Below are 25,307 nucleotides of genomic sequence, written 5' to 3'. Positions count from 1 at the left end.
CATTTTTTCATGTTTCTGTTAGCCATTTGTATGTCCTCTTTGGATAAATGTCTGTTCATGTCTTCTGCCCATTTTTTGACTGGATTGTTTTTTGGGTGTTGAGTTTGAGAAGTTATTTATAGATCTTGGATACCAGCCCTTTCCCATTCCATGGGTTACCTCTTAGTTTTGTGGACTCTTTCCTTTGCTGTGCAGAAGCTTTTTATCTTGATGAAGTCCCAAAAGTTCATTTTTGCTTTTGTTTCCCTTGCCTTTGGAGGCATGTCTTGGAAGAAGTTGCTGTGGTGATGGAGAGCAGGTTGCTGCCTATGTTAACTTCTAGGATTTTGATGGATTCCTGTCTCACCTTGAGGTCTTGCATCCATTTTGAGTTTATCTTTGTGTATGGTATAAGAGAATGGTCCAGTTTCATTCTTCGGCATGGGGCTATCCAATGTTCCCAGCCCTATTTACTGAAGAGACTGTCTTTTTTTCCATTGGATATTTTTTTCCTGCTTTCTCAAAGATTGATTGACCGTAGAGTTGAGGGTCCATTTCTGGGGCCTCTATTCTGTTTCATTGATCTATGTGTCAGTTTATGTGCCAGTACCATGCTGTCTTGGTGACCACAGCTTTGTAATATACCTTAAATTCAGACATCATGATGCCCCCAGCTTTAGTTTTCTGTTTCAACATTCCCCTGTCTTTTCTCATTCCATACAGATTTTAGGATTGTTAGTTCCAGCTCTGTGTAAAAATGGCAAATGGTATTTTGATAGGGATGGCACTGAAAGTGTAGATTGCTCTGGGCAGCATAGGCATTTTAACAATGTTTATTCTTCCAATCCATGAGCGTGGAATGTTTTTCCATCTCTTTGTGTCTTCCTCAATTTCTTTCATAAGTGTTCTATAGTTTCTAGAGTACAGATCCTTTACGTCTTTGGTTAGGTTTATTCCTAGGTATCTTACAGTTTTTGGTGCTATTGTAAATGGAATCAATTCCTTAATTTCTCTTTCTTCAGTTACGTTGTTAGTGTATAGAAATGCAACTGATTTCTGTGCATTGATTTTCTATCCTGCCACATTACTGAATTGTTGTATGAGTGTTAGTAATTTGGGGGTGGAGTCTTTGGGTTTCCACATTTAATATCATGTCATCTGTGAAGAGAGAGAGTTTGACTTCTTTGCCAGTTTGGATGCCTTTTATTTCTTTTTGTTGTCTGATTGCTGAGGCTAGGACTTCTAGTACTATGTTGAACAATCATGGTGAGAGTGGGCATCCCTGTTGTGTTCCTGACCTTAAGGGAAAAGCTCTCAGCTTTTCCCCATTAAGAACGATATTCATTGTGGGCTTTTCATAGATGGCTTTTATGATATTGAGGTACTTTCCCTCTATGCCTACACTCTGAAGAGTTTTAATCAGGAACGGATGCTGTATTTTGTCAAATGCTTTTTCTGCAGCCATTGAGAGGATCATACGGTTCTTGTCTTTTCTTTTTATCAATGTGCTCTATCATGTTGATCGATTTGCCAAAGTTGAACCATCCTTGTATCCTAGGGATAAATCCCATCTGGTTGTGATGGATAATCCTTTTAATGTACTGTTAGATCCTATTGGCTAGGATCATGTTAAAAATTTTGGCATCCATATTCATCAGGGATATTGGGCTGTAATTCTCCTTTTGGATGGGGTCTTTGCCTGGTTTTGGGATCAGGGTAATGCTGGCCTCATAGAATGAGTTTGGAAGTTTTCCTTCTGTTTCTATTTTTTGAAACAGGTTCAGGAGAATAGGTATTCTTTCTTCTTTAAATGTTTGGTAGAATTCTCCTGGGAAGCCATCTGGCCCTGGACTCTTGTTTTTTAGGAGGTTTTTGGTGACTGCTTCAGTTTCATTACTGGTTATTGGTATATTCTGATTGTCAATTTCTTCTTGTGTCAGTCTTGGTAGTTTATGTTTCCAGGAAGGCATCCATTTCTTCCATGTTGTTTAATTTGTTGGCATATAGTTGCTCATAATAATTTCTAATCATTGTTTCTATTTCCTTGGTATTAATTGTGATCTCTTCCCTTTCATTCATGGTTTTATTGATTTAGGTCATTTCCCTTTTCTTTTGGAAAAGTCTGGCCTGAGGTTTATCAATCTCATTAATTTTTTCAAAGAACCAGCATCTAGTTTTGCTGATCTGTTCTACTGTTTTTCTGGCTTCTGTTTCATTGATCTCTGCTCTAATCTTTATTATTTCTCTTCTCCTGCTTGGTTTAGGTTTTCTTTGCTGTTTTTTCTCCAGCTCCTTTAGGTGTAAGGTTAGCTTCTGCATTTGGGATTTTTCTCCTTTTCTGAGAGAGGCTTAGATGGCTATGTATTTTACCCTTAGGACCACCTTTGCAGTATCTCATAGGTTTTAGACCAATGTGTTTTCATTCTCATTAGTTTCCATGAATTGTTTAAGTTCTTCCTTAATTTCTTGGTTGACCCAATCATTCTTTAGGAGGATTCTCCTTAACTTCCAAGTGTTTGAATTCCTTCCAAATCTTTTCTTGTGATTGAGTTCCAGTTTCAAAGCACTGTGGTCTGAAAATATGCCTGGAATAATCCCAATCTTTTGGTATCAGTTGAGACCTGATTTGTGACCAGTATGTGGTCTATTTTGGAGAAAGTTCCATGTGCACCAGAGAAGAATGAGTATTCTGTTGTTTTAGGATGGAATGTCCTGTATGTACCTATGAAGTCCATCTGGTCCAATGTGTCATTCAAAGTTCTGGTTTCTTTGTTGATATTCTGCTTAGAAGATCTGTCCACTACTGAGACTGGAGTGTTGAGGTCTCCTACTATTAATGTATTATTAGCAATATGATTCTTTATTTTGGTTAACAGTTGTTTTATGTAGTTGGCTGCTCCCATGTTGGGGGCATAGATAGTTACAATTGTTAGATCTTTTGTTGGATAGACCCTTTAAGTATAATATAGTGTTCCTCTACATCTCTTACTACAGTGTTTGTTTTCAAATCTAATTTGTCTGATATGAGGATTGTTACCCTAGCTTTTTTTTTGAGGTCCATCAGTGTGGTAGATGGTTCTCCATCCCCTCAATTTCAATCTGGAGGGGTCTTTAGGTTCAAAATGAGTCTCTTGTACACAGCATATGGATGGGTCCTCCTTTTTTATCCAATCTGCAGCCCTGTGGCTTTTCATGGGAACATTTAGCCCATTTACATTAGGGTGACTATTGAAAGATATGAATTTAGGGCCATCATATTGCCTGTACAGCCCCTGTTTCTATAGATTTTTTGTTTCTTTCTGGTCTGTGTGACTCTTGTGGTCTCTCTTCATTTACAGAATTACCCTTAATATTTCTTGCAGGGCTGGCTCAGTGGTCACATATTCTTTCAGTTTCTGCCTGTCTTGAAAGCTCTTTGTCTCTCCATCCATTCTGAATGACAGCCTTGCTGGATAAAGTATTCTTGGCTGCATGTTATATTTATTTAGTACCCTGAATATGTCTTGACAGGCTTTTCTGGCTTGCCAGGTTTTAGTGGACAGGTCTGATGTTATTTTGATGTTCCCCCCTCCATATGTAAGGAACCTCCTCTCTCTGGCTAGTCTCCAGATTATTTCCTTGGCTGTCAAATTTGCAAGCTTCACTATTGTATGTCAGGGTGTTGATCTATTTTTATTTATTTTGGGAGGGGTCCTCTCTGCCTCTTGGACTCAAGCGTTTGTTTCCTTCCCCAGACTAGTGAAGTTCTCAGTTATGATTTGCTTAAATATACCTTCTAGCCCCCTGTCTCTCTCCACTCCCTCAGGGATCCTAGTATTCCTGACATTGAAATGTTTCATGGCATCATAAATCTCTGCAATCCTTTTCTCATGTGCTACTAGCAGCCTATGTCTGTTTTTCTCCACTTCCTTCTTTTCCATTAGCTTGTCTTCTAGATCACTAATTCTCTCTTCTGCCTCTTTTACCCTGGCTGTTAGAGTATCCAGTTTATACTGGCTCTCATTAGTAGCATTTTTTTTTTTAGTTCAGCCTGGTTAGATATCATTTCTGTCCTTAGAGATTCTATATTGTCGTTAATGTTTTTCTGAAGCCTAGCTATTGACTTCATGATTGCTATCCTGAATTCTACCTCTGACATTTTGCTCATATCCATATCCATTAGATCTAAGGCAGAGGCCATTGTCTCTGGTTCTTTTCATTGTTGGGAGTTCCTCCTCCTAGTCATTCTGTTGAGGGATGGTTGAGAGAGTGTACAGAGTCCAAAATATCAACCATGATCCAAACAAGATGCACCCTAGGAAAATATGGAGTGGTCAGAAGCCACCACTGAAAAAACAAAGCCAAAATGAAACACAAGAATAAAATTTATAAAATTTTTAAAAATTTAAAAAGTGGGGGTCAGGGGAAGGGGGCTTTTATCTCTGTGTGGACAAAGCAGATGTTTCAGTTGTTCCTGGGTGTATTTTGGTTTATTAGAAGACACTCCTTCCCAAAATTACAAGGAAAGTAAAACTTGTATATTTAAAAAGGTAAAATTGAATAGTGAAAAAAGGACTACAGTGAAGTATATATTTATTAAAAAATATGGGTGTGAAGAAGCACTACAATAAGTCATATATCTATAAATATATAGGTGTGGAAAAGCATTAAAAATATAGGTGTGAAAAATACCAAAAAATAGAGGTGTGAAAGAATATAGGTGTGAAAAAGCACAAAAAATAGTTATGGAAAAATATAGGTGTGAAAAAGCAGAAATGAATACTGAAAAAGGGACTGCAAAAAGCACGTATGTATAAAACAATATGCGTGTGAAAAAGCCCAAAAATATAGGTGTAAAAAGATACTATGGAATATAAGTTGGCACACTAAGCCTCTAGTAGAAAGGAGAAAACGGTAAAAAGTAAAAACAGAGAAAAAGCAGAAGAGAAAGAGTGAAAAGAAAGAGAGTATCATCAGAAAAATGAAGGAGCCGTGAGGCAACGCCTGGAGCTCAATGCACAATTTTCCCTGGCGTTGGGATTTTACCATCTTATGGGATCCATAGGGTTGTTGTCCTCTTGGTCTTCCAGCCCCTCTTCTGGGGGAGGGGTCTGTCACGCAGTTTCTCAAGTAGCTCTGCTTAGGCAGAGTTCCCCTTTTCCCTGTTGGGGGTTTGGGCTCAGCGGGAACTGGACCTCTGTGCTCTTGTTCCCTGGTGGGCTGTCCGAGCCTCTTTGAAGGGTCAGAGCAAAAATGGCTGCACCCAAACCTCTGGCCCAGAGCCGAGAATTGCAACCTGCTCTCTTTCCCTAAATCCTCCAGGACAGTCTCTGTTTCTGTGTGCAATGTGGAAAACCAGAGCCTCCTGCGGTACACACCCTCAGTGACTCCTATTCTGCTCTCTTCACCTTATCCTCCAGGACCATCAGTCTCCGTTTCTGTGTGTGCCATTGAAAACCAGCGCCTCTCACAGTGTGCGCCCACAGTGACTCTCTCAGAGGTCGTTCTAGGGGCCCTGGAGAATCCCTGCCCTTTATGATTCTAAAATCGCAAGTGGCCCCAGGCTCCTGCATGCAGTGGCAGCTCCTGGATCCTGTCTGGGCGGTGCTCTAGAGCCCTTTCACGGCTGCTCCTGCTCTGCAAGTTTTTGCCTGGTTGCGGGTGCAGGCTTCTGATTTTTTCAGGCTGCCCAAGAGAAGAGCAATTCTCAACCAGCAGTTCATGGCGATCTGAGCTGAGAGACCCTTCCTGGGCTCGCTGACCATTACCTGCTTCCTGGCTTCACTGCTCATGTACTTTGCTGGTCCAGGAAGCCCCTTTGGCTCTGAGGCCTCTAGTATCCTGAGACCACAGTGCTTCCCCTATAATTCTGCCTTTTTATTTCCAGAGCTCCTTTCAGACGAGATGTTTCTCCCTAGAGCAGATTTCTGAGGGTTCCAATTTTGCGCTCCGGTGTTATATCACTTTCCAGGAGCCTGCTTATGGAGGCTCCCTCCCCCTTCTGGTAATCTTCTGGTAACTTCAGGCTGATTGACGACTCCACCCTTCCTACCTCACAAAAAGCCGTGCTTTTCTGCTTGTAAAGATCTAGATATATATTCTTATATCTCAGGCTGATTTCGTGGGTGTTCAGAGTGGTTTTTGGTAGACATCCAGCTAAATTCAAGGGACCGGTTGAAACAGCCATCTCACCTTCCTCCCTAACCATTCATTCTTAACCATTAAGAGTATTTGGGGGGCACCTGGGTGGTTCACTTGGTTAAGTGCCCAACTCTTGATTTTGGTTCAGGTCATGATCTCAGGATTCTGGGATCAAGCCCTGCATCAGGCTCTGTGCTCAGCAGGGAGTCTGCTAGAGGATTCTCAATACCCCTTTCCTTCTGCCCCTACCCCCACTCTCACATGCACTCTCTTTCAAATAAATAAATCTTAAAAAAAAAAAGTATTTGGGTTGTTTCCAGTTTTCAGCTGTTACAAACAAAGTTGCTATTGACATTTGTGGAGGTTTTTATGTGGACATAATTTTTCATTCCCCTGGAATGCAGTTGCTGAGCCATGTGGCCTATGTATATTTAATTTCTTAAGGGATTGCAAATCTGTTTTCCGGAGTGGCTGTACTTCTTTAACTCCATCAGCAATAATGAGATACCCAGTTTCTCTGCATCTTCACCAGCATTTGGTGTTATCAGTAATTTTTATTTTAGCCATTCTAATAGGTAGATAGTGATATCTCATTGTGGTTTTAATTTGCATTTCCTTAATGGCTAATGATGTATATCTTTTTGTGCATTTATGTGCCATTTATATATTGTTGTCAGTAAAATTTCTCCTGAAGTCCTTTTCACATTTTCTAACTTAGATTTTTTTTTTATTGTCAAGTTTTGAGATTTCTATACTGGATACTAATTTTTTTTGTCTGTTATGTGGCTTGTAAATATTTTCTTTTAATCTGTAGCTTAATTTTCATTCTCCTCATGGGCTTTCAGAGTAAACACTTTCAAGTCAACTTAAAGAGCTCTTTGTCTAGTCCTAGATACCCAAAAGTTTTCTGCCTTGTGTTTTCCTAAACATCTTTTATTTTGAGTAAATTTTTGAATGAGGTGTGAAATTTAGGTCATGATTTTTTTTTGTCTATGGATATTGTATTAGGGTTCTCCAGAGAAACAGAATCAATAGTGTGTGTGTGTGTGTGTGTGTGTGTGTGTGTGTGTGTGTATTTACAGAGACAGAACGAGTAGTTTATTTCAAGGAATTCATTTAACAGTGGGAGTTGGCAAGTTCAAAATCTGTAGGACAATCAGGCAGTCTGCAAATTCAGGGAGGAGTTGATGTTTTAGTCTTGATTCTGAATTCTGCAGAGCAGCAGAATGGAAATTAATGTTGGTTTCTATGTTGCAGTCCAGAAAAGAACACTTTCTTTTTTGGGAAAATCTCAGTCTTTGCTCTTAAGGCCTTCAACTGATTGGATGGGTCCCACCCACATTATGGAGGGTAATTTGCTTTACTCAAAATCTTTACCTATTTAAATGTTAATTACATGTAAAAAATATCTTCACATCACAATCTAGACTAGTGTTTGACCAAACAACTGTGCATCATAGCCTAGCCAACTTGACACTTAAAATTAGCCACTACAGATCCCATTCACTCACTGTTCCTTCCTAAGCGGAGGAGGAGGAGTTAAGATGGCGGAGGAGTAGGAGACACCTTTTTCAGCCGGTCCCCCAAGTCGAGCTGGTTAGGTACCAGACCAGCCTAAACAACCACGGAACCAGCCTGAGACGCAGGAAGATGCATCTGGATCTCTACAAATGAACATCTCCAGCGCTGAGTATTGAGGTACGAAGTGGGGAGCCATGAAACTGTGCACAGATATCGGAAGATAAACGGAAGGGGGAGGGAGCCGCCGTGTTTGGGCGCCAGGAAGCAGTAGCCACTTGCACGGGGGAGCGGGCGGGCTCTCTGTCGGCACCCACAAAACAGCAGACTGAGACCGTGAGCCGGGTGTGCGCGCCACCAGGCATCTCGCGGAACACCGGAATCCCGGTGTGCTCACCGGATCCAGACTGAGACCGGGAGCTTCCGGAGCGTGCGCGGGGCGGCTGGTGGCGTTAGAAACACAAAGGACAGAGATGCGCCGGCCCTGGAAGTGAGGGCTGGGACGCCGGGTGTGGGGCACACATCCCGGGACGCTACAGGGTTGAGCAGCACCAACAGTAACAGAGTTAAAGTGGCCAGAACATTAGTAGAGAATGGGCCACAATCCTTCTGTTCCGTGACAGAGGCTGAAATTTGGCCGCTGCTGCTCTGACTCTCAGAAGAAGCACAGCAAACCGCCAGGGAAAGCCTCCAGAGAACAAAAGCCTGGAAATACTGGCTCAGAGAGTGCCCATCCCTATCCCCCCTCGCAGGGGACGCGGAGACTCTACCCAAACAGGGTTGCCTGAGTATCGGCGCAGCAGGCCCCTCCCCCAGAACACAGAAGGCAGGCTGAAAAATCAAGAAGCCCACAACCCAGGGTGCCTGGGTGGCGCAGTCATTGAGCGCCTGTCTTCGGCTTAGGGCGTGATCCCAGCGTTCCAGAAAGGAGTCCCTCATCGGGCTCCTCCGCTGGGAGCCTGCTTCTTCCTCTCCCACTCCCCTGCTTCTGTTCCCTCTCTCGCTGGTTGGCTGCCACATAAATAAATAAATAAAATCTTTAAAGAAGAAGCCCACATCCCTAAGATCCCTATAAAACAAGGGGCACGGCCTGGGACCCAGTCAATAATTTGGGCTCTGGACAACCCCCACAACCTCTCCTCATCAGAATGACAAGAAGGAGAAGCCCTCCCCCAGCAAAAAAAAGACAGTGAGTCTGTGGCCTCTGCCACAGAAATAATGGATATGGATGTAACCAAAGTATCAGAAATGGAATTCAGAGTAATGATGGTCAAAATGATGAGCAGAATTGAAAAAACTATTAACGAAAAGGTTACTGAGAATATAGAATCCCTAAGGACAGAAATGAGAGTGAATCTGACAGAAATTAAAAATTCTATGAGCCAAATGCAGGCAAAACTAGAGTCTCTGACAGCCAGGGTCACAGAAGCAGAGGAACGGGTTAGTGAATTGGAGGATGGGTTAATAGAGGAAAAAATGAAAATAGAAGCTGCTCTTAAAAAAATCTAGGCCCACGAATGTAGGTTACGGGAGATTACTGACTCAATGAAACAATCCAAGGTTAGAATCATCGGCATCCCCGAGGGGGTGGAGAAAAACAGAGGTCTAGAAGAGATATTTGAACAAATTGTAGCTGAAAACTTCCCTAACCTAGCGAGTGAAACAAACATTCGTGTCCAAGAGGCAGAGAGGACCCCTCCCAAGCTCAACCACGACAAACCTACGCCACGTCACGTCATAGAGCAATTCGCAAATATTAGATCCAAGGATACAGTATTGAAAGCGGCCAGGGCAAAGAAATTTCTCATGTACCAAGGCAAAGGCATCAGAATTACGTCAGACCCGTCTACACAGACCTGGAATGAGAGAAAGGGTTGGGGGAGCATATTTAAAGCTCTTTCAGAGAAAAACATGCAGCCAAGGATCCTTTATCCAGCAAGGCTGTCATTCAGAATTGATGGAGAAATAAAGACATTTCAGAATCGCCAGTCACTAACCAATTTCGTAACCACGAAACCAGCCCTACAGGAGATATTACGGGGGGTTCTATAAAAGTAAAAAGGCCCCAAGAGTGATACAGAACAGAAAGTCACAGCCAATACAAACAAATACTTTACTGGCAACATGGCAGAATTAAAAGCATATCTCTCAGTACTCAGTCTTAATGTTAATGGCTTAAATGCTCCCATAATACATCACAGGGTTGCACATTGGATAAAAAGAAATGACCCATCCATTTGCTGTCTACAAGAGACTCATTTCGAACCCAAAGATGCATTCAGACTGAGAGTAAGGGGATGGACTACCATCTTTCACACAAATGGACCTCAAAAGAAAGCTGGGGTAGCAATTCTCATATCAGATAAATTGGATTTTAAACTACAGACTATAGTTAGAGATGCAGAAGGGCACTATATTATTCTTAAGGGAAGTATCCAACAAGTGGATATGACAATTATAAATATATATGCCCCCAACAGGGGAGCAGCAAGATACACAAGCCAACTCTTAACCAGAATAAAGAGACATATAAATAAAAATACATTAATTAGTAGGAGACCTCAACACTCCACTATCAGAAATAGACAGAACACCCTGGCAAAAACTAAGCAAAGAATCAAAGGCTTTGAATGCCATACTCGACGAGTTGGACCTCATAGATATGTATAGAACACTACACCCCAGAACCAAAGAATACTCATTCTATTCTAATGCCCATGGAACATTCTCAAGAATAGACCATGTTCTGGGACACAAAACAGGTCTCAACCGATACCAAAAGATTGAAATTATCCCTTGCATATTCTCAGACCACAACGCTCTGAAATTGGAACTCAACCACAAGGAAAAATTTGGAAGAAACTCAAACACTTGGAGACTAAGAACCATCCTGCTCAAGAATGACTCGATAAACCAGGAAATCAAAAATCAAATTAAACAATTTATGGAGACCAATGAGAATGAAAATACAACAGTCCAAAACCTATGGGATACTGCAAAGGCAATCCTAAGGGGGAAATACATAGCCATCCAAGCCTCACTCAAAAGAATAGAAAAATCTAAAATGCAGTTTTTATATTCTCACCTCAAGAAGCTGGAACAGCAACAGAGGGACAGGCCTAATCCACGCACGAGGAAGCAGTTGACCAAAATTAGAGCTGAAATCAATCAAGCAGAAACCAGAAGTACAGTAGAGCAGATCAACAGGACTAGAAGCTGGTTCTTGGAGAGAATCAATAAAATTGACAGACCACTAGCAAGACTTATCCAAAAAAAAAAGAGAAAGGACCCAGATTATTAAAATTACGAATGAAAAAGGAGAGGTCACGACCAACACCATTGAAATTGGAAGGATTATTAGAAATTTTTATCAACAGCTATATGCCAATAAACTAAGCAATCTGGAAGAGATGGAATCCTTCCTGGAAACCTAAAAACTACCAAGACTGAAACAGGAAGAAATTGATTTCTTAAACAGGCCAATTAATTATGAAGAAATCGAGTCAGTGATAAACAACCTTCCAAATAACAAAACTCCAGGCCCGGACGGTTTTCCTGGGGAATTCTACCAAACATTCAAAGAAGAAATAATACCTATTCTCCTAAAGCTATTTCAAAAAATAGAAACAGAAGGAAAGCTACCAAACTCATTCTATGAGGCCAATATTACCTTGATCCCCAAACCAGGCAAAGACCCCCTCAAAAAGGAGAATTACAGACTGATTTCCCTGATGAATATGGATGCCAAAACCTCAACAAGATACTTGCTAATAGAATCCAACAGTACATTAAAAGGATTATCCATCACGATCAAGTGGGATTCATACCTGGGATGCAAGCGTGGTTCAATATTCGCAAATCAATCAGCGTGATACATCATATCAACAAGGAAAGACTCAGGAACCATATGATCCTCTCAATCGATGCCAAAAAAGCATTTGACAAAATACAGCATCCTTTCCTGATTAAAACCCTTCAGAGTGTAGGAATAGAAGGTACATTTCTCAGTCTCATAAAAGCCATCTGTGAAAAGCCTACTGCAAATATTATTCTCAATGGGGTAAAGCTGGAAGCCTTTCCCTTAAGATCAGGAACACGACAAGGATGCCCACTCTCGCCACTATTATTCAACATAGTACTAGAAGTCCTTGCAATAGCAATCAGACGACAAAAAGGGATCAAATGCATTCAAATCGGCAAAGAAGAAGTCAAAATGTCTCTCTATATGGAAATGATACTCTATATGGAAAACCCAAAAGAAGCCACTCCCAAACTATTAGAAGTTATAGAGCAATTCAGTAACGTGGCGGGATACAAAATCAATGCTCAGAAATCAGTTGCATTTCTGTACACGAATAATGAGACTGAAGAAAGAGACATTACGGAATCCATCCCATTTACAATAGCACCAAAAGTCATACGTTACCTTGGAATTAACTTAACCAGAGATGTAAAGGACCTTTATTCTAGAAACTATAAATCACTCTTGAAAGACATTGAGGAAGACATAAAAAGATGGAAAGATATTCCATGCTCTTGGATCGGAAGAATTAACATAGTTAAAATGTCCATGATACCCAGAGTAATCTACACTTTCAATGCTATCCCGATCAAAATACCGAGGACATTTTTCGAAGAACTGGAACAAATAGTCCTTAAATTTGTATGGAAACAGAAAAGGCCCCGAATCTCCAAGGAACTGTTGAAAAGGAAAAACAAAGCTGGGGGCATCACAATGCCGGATTTCGAGCTGTACTACAAAGCTGTGATCACAAAGACAGCATGGTACTGGCACAAAAACAGACACATAGACCAATGGAACAGAATAGAGAGCCCAGAAATGGACCCTCGGCTCTTTGGGCAACTAATATTTGATAAAGCAGGAAAAAACATCCGGTGGGAAAAAGACAGTCTCTTCAATAAATGGTGCTGGGAAAATTGGACAGCTACATGCAAAAGAATGAAACTTGACCACTCTCTCACACCATACACAAAAAATAAACTCCAAATGGATGAAAGACCTCGATGTGAGACAGGAATCCATCAAATTCTAGAGGAGAACATAGGCAGCAACCTCTACGACATCGGCCAAAGCAACCTTTTTCATGACACATCCCCAAAGGCAAGAGAAACAAAAGATAAAATGAATTTATGGGACTTCATCAAGATTAAAAGTTTCTGCACAGCCAAGGAAACAGTCAGAAAAACTAAGAGGCAGCCCACGGAATGGGAGAATATATTTGCAAATGACACTACAGATAAAGGACTGGTATCCAAGATCTACAAAGAACTTCTCAAATTCAATACACAAGAAACAAACAAACAAATCAAAAAATGGGCAGAAGATATGAACAGACACTTTTCCAATGAAGACATACAAATGGCTAACAGACACATGAAAAAATGTTCAAAATCATTAGCCATCAAGGAAATTCAAATCAAAACCGCACTGAGATACCACCTTACACCAGTTAGAATGGCAAAAATAGACAAGGCAAGAGACAACAATTGTTGGAGAGGATGTGGAGAAAGGGGATCCCTCCTACATTGTTGGTGGGAATGCAAGTTGGTACAGCCACTCTGGAAAACAGTGTGGAGGCCCCTTAAAAAGTTAAAAATTGATCTACCCTATGATTCAGCCATTGCACTACTGGGTGTTTACCCCAAAGATACAGACGTAGTGAAGAGAAGGGCCATATGCACCTCAATGTTCATAGCAGCAATGTCCACAATAGCTAAATCATGGAAGGAGCCGAGATGCCCTTCAACAGATGACTGGATTAAGAAGTTGTGGTCCATATATACAATGGAATATTACTCAGCTATCAGAAAGAACGAGTTCTCAACATTTGCTGCAACATGGACGGCACTGGAGGAGATAATGCTAAGTGAAATAAGTCAAGCAGAGAAAGACAACTATCATATGATTTCTCTCATCTATGGAACATAAGAACTAGGATGATCGGTAGGGGAAGAAAGGGATAAAGAAAGGGGGGTAATCAGAAGGGGGAATGAAACATGAGAGACTGTGGACTATGAGAAACAGACTGAGGGCCTCAGAGGGGAGGGGGGCAGGGGAATGGGATAGACTGGTGATGGGTAGTAAGGAGGGCACGTATTGCATGGTGCACTGGGTGTTAAACACAACTAATGAATCATCAAGCCTTACATCGGAAACCAGGGATGTACTGTATGGTGACTAACATAATATAATACAAAATCATTAAAAAATAATAATAATAAAATAAAATTCTTTAAAAAAATTAGCCACTACAGATGTGCAGTTGTTCTAGTACCATTTGTGGAAAAAACTGTTACATAGATTTGCACTTTTGTTCAAAAACCATTGATCATACTTACATGAGTATATTTCTGGGGTTTTATGCTCTGGTTTATTGATTTTCTGTTCTTCCACCAATATCACACTATTGATTACGTTTGCTGTATAAGAAGCCTTAATATTGGGTGGAGTGATTCCTTTCATTTTGTTCTTTTTGTCAAGATTATTTTAGCTATTCTATGGCTTGTACTTGTCCATATACATTTTAGAATAAGCTTGTTTTTGCTTACAAGCAGTCTTGCTGGTATTTTGATAGATCAGTTTGTAAAGAATTGACCTCTGTTATGTTGAAACTTCCAACTCATGAACCTGGTATATTTCTCTATTTAGTAAAGCTTTCTTTGATTATTTCCGTCATCATTTTGTGTTCTTCATAAAACCAATTCTGTGCATGATTTAAGCATATACATGTGTTTTTCATTTTCTTTTGAGTGATTGTAAATTATCAAAAATTTTTTATTTGATATAGTTGACACATGTTACATTAATTTCAGGTGTACAATTTAGGCATTCAAATTCTCTATATGTTATGCTATGTTCACCACAAGTATAGCTATCATTTGTCACCATACAACACTATTACAATACCATTGACTATATTGCCTATGCTGTACCTTTTATTCCATGACTTATATATTCCATAACTAGAAGCCTGTATCTCTCACTCTTTCACCCATTTTGCTCATCCTCCCACTTCCCTTGTCAACCATCACTTTGTTCTCTGTATTTATAGGTCTGATTCTGCTTTTTGTTTGTTTATTCATTTGTGTTTTAGATTCCACATATGAATGAAATCATATGGCATTTGTCTTTCTCAGTCTGACTTCTTTCACTTAGAATAATAACTTCTAAATCCATTCATGTTGCACAAATGTCAAGGTCTAATCCTTTTTTGTGGCAGTGTAATATCAAGGCAGCATAGTATTGACACAAAAATAGACTTCTTCTGTTTGGTTGGAGCAGAGGGGACATGGGGAGAAGCACAAGATGCTCTGCTGCTGTGTTGTTCTTCCAGTTCGGGTCTCAAACCAGCTCACCCTTTTTCTCACCACCATTGAGTTCTTCTGGTTGTCTCTCAGTGGTTTTTAATTTTATAATGTTTTATAATTGTGCCTAACATGGACACAGAGAAATAGGTCTGTGTTATCTTGTCTCGACTCAAAGTCATAATGAATTGTTATTTGATTATTGTGCCATTTTTAAAATTTCCTATAAATTCTCCTTTATGATTTTTTTGGTCCTAAGTTATTCCTTACTTGTGTGTGCATGACTTCCTGACACCACAGAAATACAAGGGACTATAAGAGAATAGTATGAGAAATTATATGGTAACAAACTGGACAACCTAGAAGAAACGGATGAATTCCTAGAAACATAAAAACTACCAAAGTTGAACCAGAAAACCCAGTGCTATGGTACTGGCACAAAATTAGACACCAGAAATAGCAAATTTGGACAACCTGATTACCAGCAATTGAATCAGTAATCAAAAAACTCCCAAAAAACAAAAGCCCAAGACCAGATGGCTTTACATGTGAATTCTACCAAACATTTAAAGAAGGTTTAATACCTATACTTTTCAAAATTTAACAAAAAATAGGAGTGGAAGGAAAGCTTCCAAATTTATTCTATGAGGCCAGCATTACCCTGATTCCAAAACCAAATAAAGATGCTTCAGAAAAAGAACTACAGCCAATATCCCTGATGAACACAGATGCAAAAATCCTCAACAAAATGTTAGCAAAACAAATCAAACAATAATTAAAAGAATCATTCACTGTGATCTATTTATTCTGGGATTTATTCTGGGGTTGCAAGGGTGGTTCAACATTTGCAAGTCAATCAACATGATATATCACATCAATAAGAGAAAGGATAAAATCCATATGATCATTTCAATAGATGCAGAAAAAGCATTTGATCAAGTACAACATCCATTCATGATAAAAACATGACTCAATAAAGGCCACATCTGAAAAACCCACAGCTAATATGATATGATCCTAATGGGGAAGAACAGAGCTTTTCCTCTATGGTCAGGAAAAAAACAAGAATGTCCCATCTCACCACTTTTATTCGACATAGTACTAGAGGTCCTACCCATAGCAATCAGACCCGAGAAAGGAAAAAAAAGCATCCAAACTGGTAGGGAAGAAGTAAAACTTTCACTATTTACAGACGACATAATACTATATATAGAAAACCCTAAAGACTCCACCAAAAAATTACTAGAAGTGATAAATGAATTCAGTATGGTCACAGTATACAAAATCAATGTACAAAAATCTGTTGCATTTCTAAACACTAATAATCAAGCATTAGAAAAAGAAATTAAAACAATCCCATTTACATTTGCACCAAAAATAATAAAATATCTAGGAATACACTTAACCAAAGAGGTAAAAGTCCTGTACTCTGAAAAATATAAAATAGTGATGAAAGAAATTGAAGATGACATGAAGAAATGGAAAGACATTCCATGTTCATGGATTGGAAGAACAAATATTGTTAAAATGTCTATACTATCCTAAGCAATCTACAGATTTAATGCAATCCCTATCAAAACATTTTTTTACAGAACTAGAAAAAAACAGTCCTAAAATTTGCATGGAACCACAAAAGACCCTGAAGAGCCAAAACTATCTTGAAAAGGAAAAACAAAACTGGAGGAATCATAATTCCAGACTGCAAATATATTACAAAGCTGTAGTGATCAAGACAGCATGGTACTAGCACAAAAATAAACACCTAGATCAATGGAACAGTATAGAAGCCCAGAAATAAACCCACAATTATATGGCAATCTTCAACAATGGAGGAAAGAATATGCAATGGGAAAAAGACAGTCTCTTCAACAAATGGTCTTGGGAAAACAGGGCAGCTACAAGCAAAAGAATGAAACTGGACCACTTTTTTACACCATGCACAAAATAAATGCAAAATTTATTAAGGACCTAAATGTGAGACAGGAATCCATTAAAATCCAGAGGGGAGCACAGGCAGTAATTTCTCTGACATTGGCCATAGCAACATCTTTCTAGATGTCTCCTGAGACATGGGAAACAAAAGCAAAAGCAAACTGTTGGGACTACATCAAAATAAAAAGCTTCTGGACAGTAAAGGAAACAACCAACTAAACTAAAAGCCAACCTACAGAATGGGAGAAGATATTTGCAAATGACATATTTGATAAAAGATTAGTGCCGAAAATATAGAAAATATTTATACAACCCAACATCTAAAAACAATAATCCGATTAAAAATGGGCAGAAGACATAAAAGGAAATTTCTCTAAAGAAGACATCCAGTTGGCCAACAGACACATAAGAAGATGCTCAACATCAGAGATAATCAGGGAAATGCAAATCTAAACCACAATGAGATATCACCTCATACCTGTCAGAAAGGCTAAAATCAAAAATTCAAGAAACAAGTGTTGGGGAGGATGTGAAGGGAAAGGAACCCTCATGCACTTTTGGTGGGAATGCAAACTGGTGCAGCCACTCTGGAAGATAGTATGGAGTTCCTCAAGAAGTTAACAATAGAACTATCTTTTGATCTTCTAATCACAGTACTGCGTATTTACCCAAAGAACACAAAAAATATGAATTCAAAGGGATACATGCACCCTGATGTTTATAACAGCATTATCAACAATAGCCAATCTATGGAAAGAGCCCAAATGTCCATTGACTGATGAATGGATATAAAAGACAGGTAGATATAGAATGGAATATTATTCAGCCATCAAAAAGAAGGAAATCTTGCCATTTGCAATGACATGGTTGGAGCTATAGTGTATTATGCTAAGTGAAATAAGTCAGTCGAAAAGACAAATACTGTATGATTTCACACATATGTGGAATTTAAGAAGCAAAACAGATGAACATATGGGAGGGGGAAAAAGAAAAAAGAGAGAGGGAAACAAACCATAAGAGACTCTTAAAGATAGAGAACATACAGAGTTGATGGATGGAGGTGGGTGGGATTGGCTAGATGGTTGATGTATAGTAGGAGGGCACTTGTTTTTTGCTGTTGTTGTTAGTTTTGTTTTTTGTTTTTAAAGATTTATTTATTAGAGAGAAAGACCATGCACATGAGTGTGGGGGATGAGGGGAGCAGGGAGAAGGAGAGAAATCCTCAAGCAGACTCCCTGCTGAGCACGGAGCCTGAGGCAGGGCTTGATCCCAGGACCCTGAAATCATGACCTGAGCCAAAATAAAGAGTGGGACACTTAACCGACTGAGCCACCCAGGCACCCCCATAGGAGGGTACTTACTATGATGAGCATTGGGTGTTGTGATTAAGTGATGAATCACTGAATTCTACTCCTGAAACCAATATTGCACTGTATGTTAACTAACTAGAATTTAAATAAAAATTTGAAAAGAAGAAAAAATAGGAAAACAGTATTAACACATAATATAGCATAAAATAATTTTTAGATTATTAAAAAGTTGACACTTATTAAATTAATTATATATATAATAGCAGCTTAATATTCTAATTAATCCTATGAACTATTAATTCCAAGAGATACAATGGAAAGTTAAATTAACATATTTTTGAACTTTTTATTTTACTGTATTGTATTTTTTAATTCAAGTATAGTTAACACATAGTGTTACATTTGTGTCAGGGGCACATTCCCCCACCTCACCTCTGGCATCAACAGTTTGTTCTCTGTATTTAAGAGCCTGGGGTGGTTTTTTTTCTTTTTTCTTTTTTGTCTTTTTTTCCCCTTTGTTTTGTTTCTTAAAGTCCACATGAGTGAAAGCATATGATATTTGTCTTTTTCTGACATACCTTTTTTGAGAGAAAGTCACAAATTGTGCTTGCTAAATTCAAATGTATTTCTCTATAATACCTTTTAATAATAGTCCATGAAAATAACGAAAGTTTCTATCATATCTTGTTCCTCTGGAAGTACAGGGAATACAAATATGATCTGAGGTCTCTCTTCCCTTGAATTCTAAAGGATATTGGCCCAAATCTCTTTTTCCCAGGGTCCTGGTCCTCTTCTTTTCACATACCTGGTTGTTATTATGATCCAAAGACAAAATTCACTCAAAAAATAATACCCTTTCACCAAGTACTGAATGTACCAAAATTTTTTTCAATAACTAGGAAAGGGCACAAAAATTAATGCTATAAATTGGAACACTGTAAATTCACACATGAAACACTCATTTGCTTCGGAGGCCTTCCCCTCATAGTTTGGAGTCTCTCATTGCCCTATTACCTCATATAATTATCTGTTATACTTGCTGTTCTCTTTCTCATCATTTTTTCTCATGGAATAGTTAAATATCTTCCTGTGCTACTCATAACCATGATTTTACGACCCCCACCTCCCACCTCATAGTTCTCCCCCTTAGTTGTTCCAATAATCATGTGGACCCTGCACCCAGAGATTTTGATAGAAATGTCTCAGGTGGAGCCTGGGCATAGGTATTTTTTAAATGGTTCTTGGATAGTTCTTGAACTCAGGGTCTAGTCTAATTTTTTTTCTAGATACTTCCATTTTTAAGTGGACTTGAAGTGCTAGATGGTAAGAAAATAAAACTTCTAACTTCTCATATATGGTTACACCTTTAAAATCTGAAGTCACATTGCTTATTTCACATTTATTTCAATGTTTCAATTATTACCTTATTTTATTTTTTGTTTTTATGCCCATTCTTGATAATATGAATTCTGAAACTTTCTTGAATTTTTATTATGTATTACCCATACACACAATCCAATTGTGTGACTATTCCTCACTTCCTTTTGCTTTTAGTATTGTCTCAGATTTGCCTGTGTGGAAGCGCAATACCAGATACCAACTGCACAGTGCAATTCTACTTATTGCAATAGCCATGGAGTAAGTAATTTCAATTTTCATTTTAGCAAGATGCTCTGAACAATGCTGTAAAACAGTTCAGAGATTTTTTAAAAAATCATTAAAATGATTTTCATGCCGCTTGGCAGAGTCTATAATTTATAGCTTCAATCTTATTTTCTTAAGAAGTCTTGACAAACTATTTATTAGAGAAGATAAAGTAGGATTCTGAATGTATAAAGTGTTTGGTAAATATAAGGAACAGATATGCTATGTGCACTGTGTATTATTATATAACCAAAATGATCTTATTTTCATAGAAAGAAAGTAGAAATTGGTAAACAAATGCCGTTAGAATTTTCTTTCTAGTCTTGCTTGTTGATTCAGAGTCTGGGCTGTTCTGTGAAACCAGCAACTAAGTGATAATTAGTGGCATGTTACTGGTAACTTCAGTATTTGGGTCTGCCTATGGAAAGAGCTGAAGAATTTTTTTAAAAATTGCTTTGTCAGCAGAAGCTAAATATACTTTCTAAAGTATGGACAATTTCAAGAGAAAATTTGTGAAAATTTATTGAATTTGTCTGTTTAAGTTAAATTCTCTGGAATGAATAAATTCTCTGAAATAAATTCTCTGTTAAATAAGTATAGAATATTCATTGGTCTCTATTGAAAACCATCATTGTCCATAAAAAATGATTGTTCTATTTTTTGATTACTGCAGGTTTGCAACAATTTAAATCATTGCCAGTGTGAAAAGGGGTTTGATCCTCCTACATGCCTGGAGAAGAAGGGAGAATTTGGAAGTATAGATGATGGGCACAAGGCTCCATCTGGTTAGTTTCTTTCAAATTTCATTAATCAAAGATGATATGTACAAGAAAAAATTAAAGTATAGGTTCCAAACTAGGTTACAAAGCAACTGATACCAACAAACATGTTTTTGTTTTATTTGTAAGATTTTTAAAAATCTAAGACAGTAGAAGTGTCTTCTGTACTTTTCATATCAGCAGTGACATGGTTTACTAACAAAATGTGTACCCAGTGTTAGGCAAAAGTAGAAATTCCAGTGCATAAAATTTGACTAGTTAATTTAGATTGTTCCCTTTGGATTGTCTCATACATTTCTGGTTTAAATAGCGTGTGTTAGTATTCATTGTTATATTAATGCCACCAGATTCTTTCAGGTTATCTTTTATTCCTTTTTGCTGCATTGTAAGGACTCCAGTCCAATCTTTTGGACTATCCTCTCTAGAATCTCTCCCCTGGAGCTCCTGAGTAGTATTTGGAGATTAAGCAGCCCTGGATAGGACTGGGGATACCTGGGGGATATTCCCTGGTTGTAGAAGATATTGGAGCCCACCTAGAATAACCTGGGAGCAGAGGCTGTCCACCCTCACCCCCTTTCCTTTTGGGGCAAATAAATACTGAAACTCCTTGGCAGATTTACTTGAAGCTTGGATACTTGGGGGAAGGCATACCTAGGGTGACCAACTTTTTACAGAGTTAACACACAGCCATATTAGACTGTATATCAGACCAAAAAAAAAAAAAAGGAATAATATTTTAACATGTAACATAATTATACACATATTATTTTCACATAAATATGTGTAAAGTTGATATTTATTTAAAATTACATATTCTGTATTATTGATTTTTTTTATGTAAATGCTATTATTTAGGCAAAACAACAATAGAGCTAGTTACCAGTGTCAATTGATGGTCGTTTATACTACAACCAATTAAGCAAATAATTTATATGTGAGCAAAAATGTAACAATATTTTATAATGAAAATATTTTATATCCTTTGAAATAGCTTTTTTAAAGCTGTTTTAAAGACTTTTAAAAAGGTCTTTACTGGATATTTAAATTTTGCAGGCTATCCTATTGTATATTATTAATATTCATAATTGTAAAAATTTTCAAAACAGGAATATAAATATAATATGAAAAATTAAAAGTTTGCCCTATATTTAATAAAGAAGAACAGTGACAGGATGCTTGCTTTCTTTTTCTTTCTTTCTTTCTTTCTTTCTTTCTTTCTTTCTTTCTTTCTTCTTTCTTTCTCTTTCTTTCACTAAAGAGTCATTGAAGACTACATCAAAAACTAATGATGCCCTATATATTGGTAATTGAACTTAATTTAAATGCAATTTTTTAAAATAAAAAAAGGATTCCTTCTGTCCTATGATATGGTCAGATATATTTTTGGCTCTTTCTGTGTCATTTTCCAATTATACTTCTCTGTATTGCTTGCAACCTTTTGGACATCCTTCCTTTAAGCAGCACCAAAATGGAATAGAGCTAAATGTACAATTCCTTTTGACTTGAAGCTCTGCTTTATCAAGAGGCATTTACTGAATTCAAGTGGACCTATCAGTCCATTGTGATGGCAATCAGCCAAAGATCTCCCACAAAAGCCTTTGAACATGACATACTTGTTTTTTTGTTTTGTGTTTTTTTGTTGTTTTTTGTTTTTAGTAGACACAGCAGGTTTTTAGACTTGTAGAAATTATTTTGCAGCTCTCCAAAAACATTCATTAGCTTTCTTTCTGTAGGTGTCTTCTGGTAGACCAGGTACCTATTAGTTCCTTTGCGTATTTAATTCATCATATAGGCTGCCCATTTAAAAAATGCTCATCATTTTTAAGCACTCTAAAGCACATTTGATGTCCTAGGTTAAATCTCTTTTTCCTAGGGAATGTGGTTGAAAGCATAGAGGTAATTTGCATTTGTGAAATCTAAATTGAATTACAAATAAATTACAATTTTAATAAAGGTACTGTGAAGGTCCTATTTCACTGCTTGCCATTTTCTAGTTACATTTTTTGAGTTCTGAAGCAATCTTATTTCCAAAAATGTGAGTCATAAGTATAGTCAGTTAATTTTTTCCCCTAGGATTCACAGATTATCAAATTGTTTCAGAGAAACAGCATGTAGATTTCTGTTTTTACTACAACTTTTCTATTTTCCTCCTCAATATATTTAAAAATTAAAGAAGTACATTCTTATTGTCCAGCCTTTCAAGAACAAGATTTTATGCCAGGGCAGTATTCTAACACACCTCATAGAGCTGTTAACACCAAGAGCCATCTTGTATGCATCCATGTCTGAGGAAGCCATTGCCTTCCCATTTCATAAAGTTTTAAAAAATCCCATTACCAACTTCTGTACATTTTGAGAAACTAAAAGTGACTGAAAGCTTTTTCATCAGGAAAGCCCATATATCACAGGTAAGCATATCACACTCCATTCAGTGTTGTGTCCAAAATGTGTAGGATATTTCGCAGGTAAGATCTTTTCCTTTTCTTTGATAAGCTTACAGACTGAATGGGATTTGCAGAAGTTTACATTTGCACTGCCTGCTAAATAGGCAGATCAACAAAGCCTAGTTTGGATTTGAGCAAGATAACAAAATTTTTTTATGTTTTCTGTAATTTCATTAAAATCTGTGTAGAAATTAAGAAACTTATTTTAAACTTCATTTTAAAAATCAAATTACCTAAGATCTGGGGGAATATTTTGCTGCCTTATTCACTTGGTAAGATATGACAGAATCATTGCTACATTTAAAGGGTCAACAGATGTTATAACAATTTTCACATTTTTCTCCCACCGGACATTTTAGTGCAATCTGTGAATCAGGAAATGTAACTTCGCTTGGCTCTGTCGAGCAATGAAGGGAATGAGCGATAGGGCAGTGTGTGCTTGTTCCTATGCTGTGCCAATGCTGATGCTAATTTGCTAGTTATTTTTGTCAGGGCATTGGTGTCTTTTGGGGAGAGAAAAGTTTTTTTTTTTTTTTTTAACTTGGGAAGCAAAAAAATACAGTTGATTTAAAAATACTTATTTCATCCAAGAAATTTGAGATTCAACCACCAAATATGCTTTCACATCACCACCTCCACCATACTTATTCCAAATTCTTTTTTTTTAAATTAAGATGTAACTGACGTAATAACATTATACTAGTTTCAGGTGTACAATATAATGATTCAATATTTGTATACATTGTGAAATGATTGCTATAAGTCTAGTTAGTATGCATCACAAACATAGTTACAGGTATTTTTTTCTTGTGATGAGAACTTTTAAGGTCTATTCTCTTAGCAACTTTCAAATATGTAATACAGTATTATTTACTATAGTTACCATGCTGTACACGACACTCCTAGGAATTATTTATTTTATAACTGGAAGTTTGTACCTTTGACCCCCTTCATCCATTTCACTCAATCCTCCACACCACTGGCAATTATCAATCTATTCTCCATATCTGTGAGCTTGTCTTTTCTTTTTTTCTTTTTTTTAGATTCCACATATTAACGAGATCATACAAATATATTGTCTTAGTGTCTTATTTCACTTAGCGTAATGCTCTCAAGATCTGTCCATGCCGTTACAAATGGCAAGATTTCATTCCTTTTTATGGCTGAATAACATTCCATTGTATATAGATATGACCACATTTTCTTTATCCATTCATTCATTGATGGACATTTAGGTTGTGTCCATATCTTGGCTATTGTAAATAATGCTGCAGTGAACATGGGCAGTGCGTATACAGTTTTGGGGTAGTGTTTTCATTTTCTTTGTCTATATACTCGAAAATGGAATTGCTGGATCATATGGTAGTTCTATTTTTAATTTTTTAACCTCCCCCTCCATACTGTTTCCATAGGGGCTGCGCCACTTTATATTTTTACTAATGGTGCTCAAGGGTTCTCTTTTCTCCATATTCTCACCAATACTTGTTATTTCTTGTCTTTTCAAAAATAGCCATTTTAACGTGTGCAGTTATATGGTTTTCATTTGTATTTCCCTGATGAGTAGTGCTGTTGGGCATCTTTTCATGTACACACTGGCCATTTGAATGTCTTCTTTGGAAAAGTTTCTATTCAGATCTTGTGCCCATTTAAAAATTGGATTATTGGGGTTTTTTTGCTAGTGAGTTAGATGAATTCTTAATACATTTTGGATATTAACCCCTCATCAGATATATTATTGGCAAATATTTTCTCTCATTCAGGGGATTACCTTTTAATTTTGTTGATGATTTCCATTGCTGTGCAGCTTTTTAGTTTGGTGTAGTCCCACTTGTTTTTGCTTTTGTTGCCTTACTTTTAGTGTCAGATTCAAAAAATTATCACCAAGATCAATATCAAGGAGCTTACCACCTATGTTTTCTTCTTGGAGTTTTATGGTTTCAGGTATATTCAAGTTTTTAAAACATTTTAAGTTAATATTTGTTTATGATATAAAATAGTCCAGTTTTATTCTTTAGCATGTGAATATCCAGTTTTTTCAGTGCCACTTATTTACGAAACTGTCTTTTCCCCCATTTTGCACTCTTGGCTCGTTTGTTGTAAATTAATTGACCATATATGTATGGGTTTATTTCTGCATCCAAATTATTTTCATCATATTGTATATTATGCTCTGTTTATTTATTTCTTCAATCCAGTTTATGTGTCCTTCCATCTGTCATTAAAAAAAGTCATTTAGACTTCATGATCCGTGATGT

The 25,307-nt window shown here is 37.6% G+C and overlaps 1 protein-coding gene across 1 annotated transcript in view; it reads left to right on the top strand.

The window, feature by feature from the left end:
* Positions 1-25,307, top strand: part of LOC123780384 (disintegrin and metalloproteinase domain-containing protein 5-like) — a 140,022-nt gene that overhangs the window by 83,919 nt on the left and 30,796 nt on the right. The window contains exons 17-18 of the mRNA XM_087856318.1: positions 19,740-19,823; positions 20,503-20,614. Of these exons, the coding sequence (XP_087712444.1) occupies positions 19,740-19,823; positions 20,503-20,614 (196 nt within the window). The remainder of the gene's footprint in view (positions 1-19,739; positions 19,824-20,502; positions 20,615-25,307) is intronic.

The sequence above is a fragment of the Ursus americanus genome, chromosome 27 (genome assembly GCF_024610735.1).
Source record: "Ursus americanus isolate L20-20 chromosome 27, mUrsAme1.1.p, whole genome shotgun sequence".
NCBI lineage: Eukaryota > Metazoa > Chordata > Mammalia > Carnivora > Ursidae > Ursus > Ursus americanus.
Note: the sequence above shows the minus strand (reverse complement) of the source record. Positions and strands in the feature narration are given on the sequence as shown.